This window comes from Lissotriton helveticus, chromosome 1_2 (genome assembly GCF_964261635.1).
Source record: "Lissotriton helveticus chromosome 1_2, aLisHel1.1, whole genome shotgun sequence".
NCBI classification, from domain to species: domain Eukaryota; kingdom Metazoa; phylum Chordata; class Amphibia; order Caudata; family Salamandridae; genus Lissotriton; species Lissotriton helveticus.
Genome location: NC_136058.1, coordinates 98,626,746 through 98,639,092, shown reverse-complemented (window position 1 = coordinate 98,639,092; position 12,347 = coordinate 98,626,746). Strand labels below are relative to the sequence as shown.

The 12,347-nt window shown below is 42.8% G+C and overlaps 1 protein-coding gene across 1 annotated transcript in view; it reads left to right on the top strand.

Moving 5' to 3' along the window:
• ALG6 (ALG6 alpha-1,3-glucosyltransferase) overlaps positions 1-12,347 on the top strand; it is a 330,082-nt gene that overhangs the window by 162,076 nt on the left and 155,659 nt on the right. Inside the window, exons 5-6 of the mRNA XM_078669299.1 lie at positions 7,560-7,642; positions 7,968-8,032. Coding sequence (XP_078525425.1) covers positions 7,560-7,642; positions 7,968-8,032 — 148 coding nt within the window. The remainder of the gene's footprint in view (positions 1-7,559; positions 7,643-7,967; positions 8,033-12,347) is intronic.

Below are 12,347 nucleotides of genomic sequence, written 5' to 3'. Positions count from 1 at the left end.
TGACTGAAGAACGGAGTCATTGCACTAAAGAGTTGGGCCAAATCAGAAAGATGACTACACGATTTGATCATGGGCGGGGGGTGAATGGTCAGTTGTTACAGCGGTACGGCTCCTATACTCCTCACGCTCTTGGGTGTTGGGCCAAGAACCGACGCAGCGAGACAGTGCACTGAACTGCAGCAAGTTCTAGACACCAGTTGGTCTTCGAGGTGGGGATAACCTACGGAACTCCAAGGACTTCGACCCCCCTTACACGCAAGTACTGTTGTCGGGATTGAAGCACACTGCTAAGTTGGGATGGCGGATAGTTGGGGGTCCGTCTGGCAGGGAGTGGGGTGGCTGGGGGGGAAAGTTTTACATTTTTGGTTATTTATGGTTTTATGTTCATTATGTGGGCTACCCAAAATGTGTTCATTGAACAGACACAAGTACAATGGAGGAGGAATTGTCCCCACTTGGCACTAGGTGGGTGCGATGTCTCAGCTGCATTTATCCCCTGTGGCCAATTACTTCCCTAAGAGACACCGGAAGCAATACCTTAAGGGACTCTTCTCTGTAGCCCGTTCTTTAATTCAGAAAGGTTTGGCGTTAGGGTGGGAGTTGGCTGGAAAAGGAGGGTGGAGAGGGTCTTCTCTAACTGTTGGAGGAGTGGGGGTCGGGGAGGAGGGGATGGGTCTGTTTTATTGGTCAAGTTTGTTCTTTATGTTAGTTTATAATGAAACTTTTAGGCATGTCGCTTTCTTCCACATTGTCCAGCAACTACAGTGCACATGGGAATCCCCAACGCTAGTAGCACTTGTTATCGATTATGACAGCACGACCACGAGCGAGCAGCCCCTGACCCCAGAAGGTACCCCACAGCCCAGTTGACGCCCCTGACAATGCTTACTTGGAGCGTACATGGTCTGGGTGACAAAATAAAGAGGAGTTTAGTCTTACAGAGTTTAAAGCGGTGCTCCCCAACAGTGGCCCTATTGCAAGAAACGCACCTTACTGGTACAGCATGCAAGGCGTTGGACAGATGGTGTTTTAAAATGATAGTACACTCTGAATTCTCCTCTGGCTCAAAGAGCGTGGGTCTCCTGGTTAAGAAGCAATCCCCACTTATAGTACTGAATACAAAAACGGACTAACACGGACGCTTTGCGGCCCTAATGGGTCAATGGGAAGGGCATCCTATAAATATAGTCTCCGTCTACATTCCTCCCGCACTGCATAGTATAACGCTTCCAGCTCTTAGTGAGTTCATACTTGATCTCCCGGAGGGGGAACTGTTATTTGGGGGGGACTTTAATGCAACTCTGGATGGTACCCTGGACCGACACCCTGCGAAGGCTCATGCACCCGGCGTCACCGGCCTTGGGAGTTTCTTGGAAGCACTTGGGTTAGCTGATGTATGGAGATGGTATCGCCCCACGACACGACAGTTCACCTTCTACTCCGGGGTACACAATAGTTTATCTAGGATAGACTACTTCCTGGCTTCAGTGGATTGTTTAAAGAATATTGACAGTATAGAGATAAGACCCAGAGGTATCTCCGACCACTCCCCAGTGGTACTGCAGTACACATACCACCACATGACTAGGCGGCGTACCTTCCCCATCTTCCCTTCCACAATCAACTGGGGTGTCGTTAACACCAGAACCCAGGAGATGCTTGTTAAATATGTGGTAACCCAATGACCTCACACACCCTGGGCAGGATTGGGCCACGCTGGGGATAATGATTGCTAAACGAAATATTGCACAGAAATGGGGGGCGATGGAAGTGCTGACACTCACCGCATGGTGCAAAAACATGGACGCGACAATGGTGGCAGAGAGAACAGTATTTATCAATCGAGGTTGTCCTTGAAAATGGAGCAAGATCTGGGGGACCTGGAATGCATTCAGGGGTAATATTTGTGAACCACCGGAGGCGCAGGGTGATGAAGTTTTGGGTGATGAATTTTAGGGAGGGTGACGTTTATGATTTGTGGGGTTCGGTTTGCGAATAGGATGCATTAATTACCAATGACACGATGAATTGGGACTGTGATTTGCTGGGTTTAATGGATATGTATATCAACTGGAAGAATTTTTGCCTTGTTGATGTTGCTTATAATAAAAAGAATTAAAAAAACAATCAAATGATACATTGTTGTTAGTGTTGTTGTGAATTAAATCTACTTTCTATAAATTGATTAAATATTGGTAAAGAAATTATAATGCACAGGAGAAGCATTGTTAAGGGTAATAGTAAAGGAAGATAACCGCTTTTCCCTCGTGCTTTTGGAATTGTCAGGTTCATCTTCCCCCTAGCCTGAAAAGCCGTTTTTGCCTGACAAAGTATAATAACAAGCATTTACAATGCAATAGGTCTCCCAGCATTAACGTTTGAGCTATTGGCATTGTATATTACAATGTGTTACATTAATTTGTTATCAAACTCTGAATTGTTGTATAAAGATCATTTGCAAACTGTCAAATGTTGCTGAATAGTAAGCAACGTTGTGAATAATATTGTTTGCTAGTCATCCTTGGGTACCAGAGTACTTCACTTGAGGCAGCTCACTACTCTGCACTCACTACTCTGCACTCACTACTCTGCACTCACTACTCTGCACTCACTACTTTGCACTCACTAATCTGCACTCACTACTCTGCACTCACTACTCTGCACTCACTACTCTGCACTCACTACTCTGCACTCACTACTTTGCACTCACTAATCTGCACTCACTACTCTGCACTCACTACTCACTACTCTGCACTCACTACTCTGCACTCACTACTCTGCACTCACTAATCTGCACTCACTACTCTGCACTCACTACTCACCACTCTGCACTCACTACTCTGCACTCACTACTCTGCACTCACTACTCTGCACTCACTACTCTGCACTCACTACTCTGCACTCACTACTCTGCACTCACTACTCACTACTCTGCACTCACTACTCTGCACTCACTACTCTGCACTCACTACTCTGCAGTCACTACTCTGCAGTCACTACTCTGCAGTCACTGCTCTGCACTCACTGCTCTGCACTCACTGCTCTGCACTCACTGCTCTGCACTCACTGCTCTGCACTCACTGCTCTGCACTCACTACTCTGCACTCACTACTCTGCACTCACTACTCTGCACTCACTACTTTGCACTCACTACTCACTACTCTGCACTCACTACTCACTACTCTGCACTCACTACTCACTACTCTGCACTCACTACTCACTACTCTGCACTCACTACTCTGCACTCTGCACTCACTACTCTGCACTCACTACTCACTACTTTGCAGTCACTACTTTGCAATCACTACTCTGCACTCACTACTTTGCACTCACTACTTTGCACTCACTACTCTGCACTCACTACTCTGCACTCACTACTCACTACTATGCACTCACTACTCTGCACTCACTACTCTGCACTCACTACTCACTACTCTGTACTCACTACTCTGTACTCACTACTCTGCACTCACTACTCTGCACTCACTACTCACTACTTTGCACTCACTACTCACTACTTTGCACTCACTACTCACTACTCTGCACTCACTGCTCACTACTCTGCACTCACTGCTCACTACTCTGCACTCACTGCTCACTACTCTGCACTCACTACTTTGCACTCACTACTCACTACTCTGCACTCACTACTTTGCACTCACTACTTTGCACTCACTACTTTGCACTCACTACTCTGCACTCACTACTCTGCACTCACTACTTTGCACTCACTACTCTGCACTCACTACTCACTACTTTGCACTCACTACTCTGCACTCACTACTCACTACTCTGCACTCACTACTTTGCACTCACTACTTTGCACTCACTACTCACTACTCTGCACTCACTACTCTGCACTCACTACTCTGCACTCACTACTCACTACTCTGCACTCACTACTCACTACTCTGCACTACTCTGCACTCACTACTCACTACTCTGCACTCACTACTCTGCATTCACTACTCTACACTCACTACTCAGCACTCACTACTCACTACTCTGCACTCACTACTCTGCACTCACTACTCACTACTCTGCACTCACTACTCACTACTCTGCACTCACTACTCACTACTCTGCACTCCCTGTAGTGTGCTGTCTCTCTGTAGTGTGCTGTCTCCCTGTAGTGTGCTGTCTCTCTGTAGTGTGCTGTCTCTAGTGTGCTGTCTCCCTATAGTGTGCTGTCTCCCTATAGTGTGCTGTCTCCCTATAGTGTGCCTTCTCCCTATAGTGTGCTGTCTCCCTATAGTGTGCTGTCTCCCTATAGTGTGCTGTGTGTATGAGACTACAGTGAGTGTTGATGGGCTATGTAAAACGAGGAAGGGGCTAAACAATTGGATTCTGTAAAAGGACAAAGGTATATACTTTTACATTAGATCTTAAATAATTGTGCATATTATTTTTTGTGTGTGTTCGTTGTGATTATTATCATTAATGCTTATCTGTCGAGATGTGGCTATGACTTTTGTGTTTGTCTTTATATATGTAACAATAAAAGGACCAACCCGAGAGTTCACAGGATAATATAAGGTGTATGGGCCAACAATAAAGAATCTATCGAAGGGTAAAGAGGTAACTTCTTAGCAACTCGCATCCCAGAAATATTGGAGAGAACTTCATGAAAATGATTATGGTTTTGAAATACATATACCTACAGCAGCCTAATAACTCAGCTTTAATATGAGCGGCTTCCACTCGAGAACTCGTTTGTCTTCCCCAAACACCACAGTAAGTCTGTTCGCCTGCCCCATCAAAAGCTGAGTATTCAGATTCAATAACATCTTCCTGTAACTTTCACTTCAAGCTTGTGCAGCTGGGTTACCCTGCCGAGAATGAGGAGAGATGTGTACTTTACTTCCTTCATGTTTTATATCACACGTATTGAATCTTCTCTATAGACTATTTTGCTCTCCTTAATGCTTCGGAAGACAGTGATGACTGTGAAACCATCACCGCTCCCCCTCTAGACCCTTTGGCGTGGACTAGGAAAGCTTTGGACGGTACTGTAATGTCTCGCGAGTGCCTTATTGAAAAGGAAGCGCCTGCTGTTCTTCTACAACAAAACAGGCCTACACTTTCTCCCAGCACTGGAAGTTCACATGTAGGTTTATTAGACAATAACAGACAACTCTCAATGACATCCAACAACCACAGCCGACTTCTGTACTATTTGAAACTCATCACTGCTATTAATTTGACATATGCTGACAATTTTACTCTTTGCCATGCAAATTAAAGCCGCTGGTTTACTCCGAGTTTTTGAAATCGTCATAAACCTGACATGTCGTTGGGCTACAGGTCTCCTAAAAGGATTACTCACAGCATCATAATTCAGCACAAACCTCCAGAAATGTTGGTATCATCAATGCCTTAGTGCAGTATCTCATCGTGTAACAGTAATGTACAAAGGACGGCGGAACGAGACGGGAGAAGCCCGGAGCTGCTGACACGGAGGACGACGCTACTGCGCGCGCACTCCTAAAAACGAAACCTATGGTGGGGGCGGGACTTCCGTTTTGTGAAGCCCGCGCCCAAGGAGTGCCTGGAGGAGCAGTGGTGACGCGGGGCTACCATGCCCGAGGAAGAGCCCCGCGGTTGAAGGCTGCAACCGTCCTGAGTGCCGGTGAGCGGGGAAGGGGGGGATGCCTGTATGTGTGCGTGTGTGTGTGTCTGTGTGTGCGACGGCGGAGGGGTGGGGGGGGATGTCTCTCCGTGCGTGTATGTGTGCTTGTGTATGTGTGTGCGCATGTGTGCAGTGGGAGGTGTGCCTGTGTATGTTTGCGCTTCCCAGGAGACAGCCACGGCGAGCGCGTTCGCGCGCGCGTGGCCTTTTGCGAAATGCGTGCGGCCAGGTGATGTCTCCTGGGAAGCAGAGTCAGCGACAAAAGATCTCCTGGCGGACACAGCGCTGACGCGCTGTTAAACGCCAGGAGACCTAAAAACTGGGTCTCTCTCTCTCTGCCTCTCTCCCTACAAGAGATGAGAGACTTTGTCTGTCATGGTTCAGACCCTGGCAATGAGTGTGGCATACTAGCATGGTAGCCACTTTGAGATGAGCGAATGTTCTGCCTGGGAGATGAGAATAATCTGCTGACGGAGTGCTGTAGTGTAATCAGAGGTGCAGGAAGTTTTTGATATTTTTAGGAAGAAGGCAGTGTTAGTGCTGAGAAGGAAGCTGCCACCTACAGTAATAGGTTCATAGAGCCCCAGTGGTAATAGGTAATGGGGGGTGAAGGGGTGATGAGGAGTCCTGATAATGACACATTGTCAGTGGGAGAGTGTGATTTGAGGAAGTGCATGTTGTTTTTGTACACTGATATGAAAACAAAATTGGCAATATATTTTAAAAAACTCTAAGCGCAGTTGAACGGAAGACGCAAGTGCTTGTGGAGTAGTATTTTTGATGGTCAAGTAGGTAGCGAGGAAGGCTTTAAGGAAGGTTTAGAATACTTGAGTACCAGCACTCCATTATGGAGGAATCTATGTGGCATTCATTAGATATGGAGCAGTGGGTGATTGGTACCGTCCTTTTAAAAACCAAAGAAGAATCACTTGAAAATGAAATGAGTGGCTACATCTGTAAGCTTTAGGAATAATGTCCACAGCCCAAGATTGAGATTTACTATTGGGATGGAGGGTTTGACCGTGTGGCTAGTGGAGCGGCAACAACATTATTAGAATCCCATTACATTGCAGGTATGTAGATTGCCAATGAAGATCCCAAAACAGTGGGAAGAGGCATGATTCTTTTCATCGTAAGATCTAGCGATCTCTGAGAACTGCTTCTTGAAGAGAAGGATTACAGCGCAAGGGGAAGCGTGTGCATTTGGTCCAGGGCTTGTGCCATGAAACATTGCAGAAACAGCATATCATTTTGGTAGTCAAAAAGGAACTCCTTACCTTGGACGTTAGGGCCTAAAAGTACAGCAACCACTCAAAACTTTACATTTTTTCATCCGAAGGGGGCTGCTAAGGCAATCTTTGAGGTTAATCGAAACATGAAATTTTGAGCAATTCAAGTAGGGGATTTGGCATTATGGCAACTGACGGAGCAGTGTCCAACGGATCATTGCTACTGCAGGTTTAATTTCTTAGAGGGAAGAGTGGGACATAAGGGATCTTATCCAGTCATGTACATTATGTACTTACTTTTTTCTTGGTCCCGCTCCTCTTGATCTTGCTTCTCCCTCCTAGTTTCACTTTTAGACTTTTTTTAATGTTAAGATTATGAACAAGATATTCCAGTACAGGGGGCATGGGATGTTGAGTCTTAATGTGTAATACAGAAGTGGAGGACAGTCAACAGTGCTGTTGATTTTTTCTGAAGGTTCACTGAACGCTTTAGTAAAAACAGTTGAAATCTACGCAGTTGAAATCTAAGCTATTGTGACAAGCCCGAATCGCACTATCGTACCCTATGGATTTATATTTCCATTGTGCCTTACGCATTGATTTGACGGAATATTCAAAATTAATACCTACTTCACTTGAACTACTACTAGTGTCAGCCTTTCTGTTGTCACTACTACTTATTTTAAACTTTTGTCTTTCAGTCTTCATTGTGGACATCCTCATCTACATACCTGCAGTAGTTCTATACTGTTTCAGTTTATGGGAAACTTCCATCAAACAAAAGGCAAGTGTACGATTGTCCATGTGGAATTATTTTTTGTTCCGGCAGCACATAAAGGATAAACAAAGTTAGTATTCACATTGAATGTTAAAAGTGGCAAGGACATGTTGGTTAATAGTAGTAACTTTTGTTTGGCAATTGTGTTAGTAAATAAAGCTATGATGTTTGATGTTGTATCATGTGCTAAAGTAGCTGAGAATATGTTTTTATAATTCTGTGCTGAATACTTGTAGAGCAGTGTTTGACCATTGTATTGCAACGAAACATATTGATTGTGTGAAGTTTTCATTGTGACATTTTAAGAAATCTGTTTCCTGTTGTTTTTCAGATCTCAATGGTGTTTTGCATCTTGCTTTATCCTGGCCTCATTCTTGTTGATTATGGGCATTTTCAGTATCCTTTCACTTACATAACCCATAAATGCTGTACAAAATAGTAAAGTAAATAGATATGGTTAGAAGTATTGCTTGTCCCAGGATCTCATAATTTTTGTTGTGTGCAATACGAACGGTTGAGGAAGAGGTTCTTCTAAATGGTTTTTTGTAGGCAAAAAGTTTGGAAAAAATGATATGGCTTGAATAGATTAAGGTCATCCGAAAATAATGTAAAAGTACAGTTGCTTCACTGTGGATTATAACCTTAGCTGTCAAACTTGCACTCGTTTTTTATTTTAATTTGAGAACACCCTATGCATAGATCCATCCATCTCTGGCACGTGTCCTTTTTTGGAATTGTCTCATGTAATACAAACATTTTTCAGTCACACTTTGTTTGTGTTTAATTTAAAAGTGCGTGTGGCACTTGATGGGCACTTGTAAACATACATTTATCCTCTAGAGCTCTCTACTTTTGAAATAGCTTCCCATGCAGAATGGATGCACAAGCATTTGCAGTCACTAAGAGGTATTGGAATAGAAACAAAAGAAATCTGGTGTGTTTTCGCTCCTTTCTGGCACCATCATTTCTGAGCGTCTGTCGATCATTCACCACTGGCAACACTTACAATTATGATTAAATAGCTTTCTCAATATTTTTGTTCCAGTAATCTCACCCTCTAAGTTTATGGGTCCTCAAAATTCTCCATGGACCGCATCCACCACAAAGCACATGACATATGTTTCAGTGTAGCCTAGCCCCTCTTTTCTTACAGAGAAGACTGTGGTGTTTAATGCATGTCTCTTCCACATTTTAATTAGCCATAAGGACTCCTTTCTTCTAAATTGCTCTTCTGGTTTCGGTTCTGAACCCTGCACCAGGTTATCTTAGCCTGGTACAAAGACATTTTAACTTATCAACATTGGCTTAATCACTTTGAGAACAGAGACCATTTGTGTGGCATTCCAGCAACTATAGTGCAATTTTGTACCTATTGCAAAGATTCTGACGATGCAGGAAGTGATATGCTTGCTTTTGTATGAAACCACTCCAACTCTTATCCTAAGTTGCTTTTTCCGTTCCATACCTATCATCTCCTTGAACTTTGCAAAATGTTATTCTCTACGTTTGAAGGATTAGTCTTTGTTTTTCGGGGGCTACTACCTCCAAGTCTTCAGGCTTTATGTCTTAAAATCATTAGGAAAAGAAGTTTGTTTTAATCTGCACAGATGCTGCATGTAGCGCCTGTCCTCCAAGTATGATAAGAATACCTATTCTTTGTTTGCACTCCACCACCTTCAGTGAGAGAGCTTCCAAAGTTATAAATGTGCTTCCAATATATTTGGTTGCATCCCCCTGTTTGCACACTCCTTTTTGTCTCTCTACCAGAGAGTTTCAATAAAGTTCCAGAAAAAGTTCAAAAAAAAGTTGAAAGAAAAGGTCGATTTTGTTCACGATATTTTATTGTTGTTTTTCCTTCTATTTGAAATTCTTTTGTTTTATGATATTCTGTTTTTTAGATCAGCATTTCACACATTATTATTTTTCATAATGCTCCAATGCATTTCGAGCCGTAGAGCTCTTCATCAGGGAGCCACTCTATAAAGAACAGAATGAATGCACTCATATAAACACTTCTGTGTTAATACAAGTAAAATGCAATTAATAACAGCAGCTGTTTGCCCCACATACTCTCTATGAGATCTTCTCGTGTGTAGTGATGTTTCAGGTGACTCATTACCACCGCATATTTTCTACGTGATTACCTCGTGTAGCGATGTATAAAGTGACTTAATTACTGCCCCCCGGCATGCCGGCAAACGTGGGTGTGAGCACTATACGGATGTGAATATCACACTTTAACCCCTTCGATGCTCATGACGGAACGGTTCCGTCATGAGCGTCGGTTGAGCTGTGCTTATGACGGAACCGTTCCGTCATGAGCCCATAGGCTCATTAAAACGTTCAGCACAGCGCAGGAATCTGCGCCGCGCTGAAGGTGTTAAGTGACCTTTTATGAGTTTACTTACGAGATCTTCGTTGTATAGGATCAATGCTGATGTCTCTGAATGAAAATAATAGAGCCGAATTTAAATTTCGGCCAATATAGATTGTGTTTCCGTCAACTATCACAATATTATTACCGTTAGCACTATGGTCTGCACTTACTTTGAGTTATCATTTGCTGAAACTGCAATTTGCTACTCTGCTTCCCGATCGGTCTCCGCTGTCAGTGTAATTGGTGTGCGTCAGACGTGATGCCTGAAGTAAAAGTAGGACTACAGTTTCGGCGGCCATCTTATAGTGGCTATTCTGTCTAAAACGATCCTTGTGGCGTGGTGAGGGCGATTTCCGTGACGATTTTAGTGCGTCAGACGTGATGTCTGAAGTAGAGATAGGACCACAGTTTCGGCGCCCATCTTACAATGATACATGTGACAATAAGTTTCGCGAGATAGAGACAGGACTACTGTAATTAGCTACCATGTTGCGAATATATAACATGGTCTGGATATTTTGATCAGAATTGGCCGGTCTAGTAATCTGGGGTGTAGGAATAGAAATTAATATGTGTGTGTGTAACATGTCCTGTTATGAATAATGAACATGAGTAAACAAGTTCATAGGGGTTGACTCAATGTCAGTGCATTCAATTATATTGGGCAACTACTATCTATCCTAATTCCAGAACATACATTCACTTCATATTTCAGATATATGTATTAATATTTTGCAAATAGCACGCAAATTCCATTCTCTCATTCAGACCGTTCGGTCTGCTTGACTGAAGTCTCATAATCCAATAGTTCTCTCTCCTGAGGAGACACTTATTATTGTCTTTGACTTCCTCTTTAGAAATTACTTCAAGAGCTAAAAATCTCAATTGGGAAATGTTGTGTTTAGCTTCCATGAAGTGTGCTGCCACTGATGATTTCATATTTTTCATTCTGATGTTGAATTTGTGCTAGTTTATCCTGGTTTTATGTTTCCTTTCTGTTTTCCCCACGTAAACTTTTCCGCAGGGACACTTCAGTAAGTAAATCAAATTCTCTGTGTCACATGTTGCTGTCACTTGAAGTTTTATTTCATTACCTTTCATGGGGTGATTGATTTTGTTGCCTCGTATCACACCATTGCAATTATTGCAGTTCAAACACGGGGATGGCCCTTTGATTTTAACGTAAGTTTGCTTTTGGTTTTCAGGATTTCTCCTATGTTTTTGTTTCTTGTGTAGGCCACAATCTGTGTTTGTACAAAACTTTGTTTGAAATCAGGCTCCAGCGCTAGCATATTCCAATGCCTGTTGATAATTTTTTTTAGTTTGTGACTTACAGTTGAAAATCGTGTTACCATCACCATCCTGGTGTTTATCGGTTTTTCTTTGCTCTTAAGCAAATCATTTCGATTTAGTTCCAAACATTCTGATTTTGCTTTCTTTAACAATGTTGGAGGGTACCCTCTTAATTCAAATCTTTTTTGCATTTCCGTTAATCTCATTGAACATTTGTTCGGGTCAGATACTACATGCTTTATTCTCATCATTTGTGACGACGGCATGTGTGTTTCAGTGACATTTGATGGTGACTGTTGAAGTGCAAAGTGTTGTTTCTGTCCGTGTTCTTACGATAAATATCTGTCTCTAAACCTTCATTTGTTCTCATAATCAGAACGTCCAAAAATTAGATTTTATCCTTTGATATCTCGTTGGTGAATTGTATGTGATCGTCTATTGAATTCCATGCTTCTAGCATCTCTTTAGCTTGGTCTTCTGTTCCTGCCCATACCAGGAATATATCATCGATATATCGATTATAAGCCTTGATTTGTTCTTTCCACAGTGGGTGGGATAAAATATATTGTTCCTCAAATTTTTGCATGACCAAATTCGCATAGGCCGGTGCTGTACAATTGCCCATAGTTGTTCCCGTGAGCTGTAGGTACCACTCATTTTGCCATTTAAAATAACTCTGAAAGAGAGTGTAGTGTACGAGTTCCATTATGAATACTTGCATAGGGGTCTCCAAATCTGTATGTACCAACGTGTGTTCAATGGCTTCCAATCCCATTGAATGCGGAATGGAGGTATATAAGGATTTTACATCCGCTGTGCAGAGTAGTATGTTTTCCCACAAGTCTGGTTGTATTTCTTTTATTTTCAAGAGAAAGTCTGTGGTGTCTTTAATGTATGATCTTATTTTTTTGGCACTTGGCTGCAGGTACTTATCAATAAATTGACCCACTGGTTCGTGGACACTTCCACACGTTGAAACAATTGGTCTATAAGGTGGGTCCTTCTCGTTCTTATGGATTTTAGGGACCATATAAAGAGTTG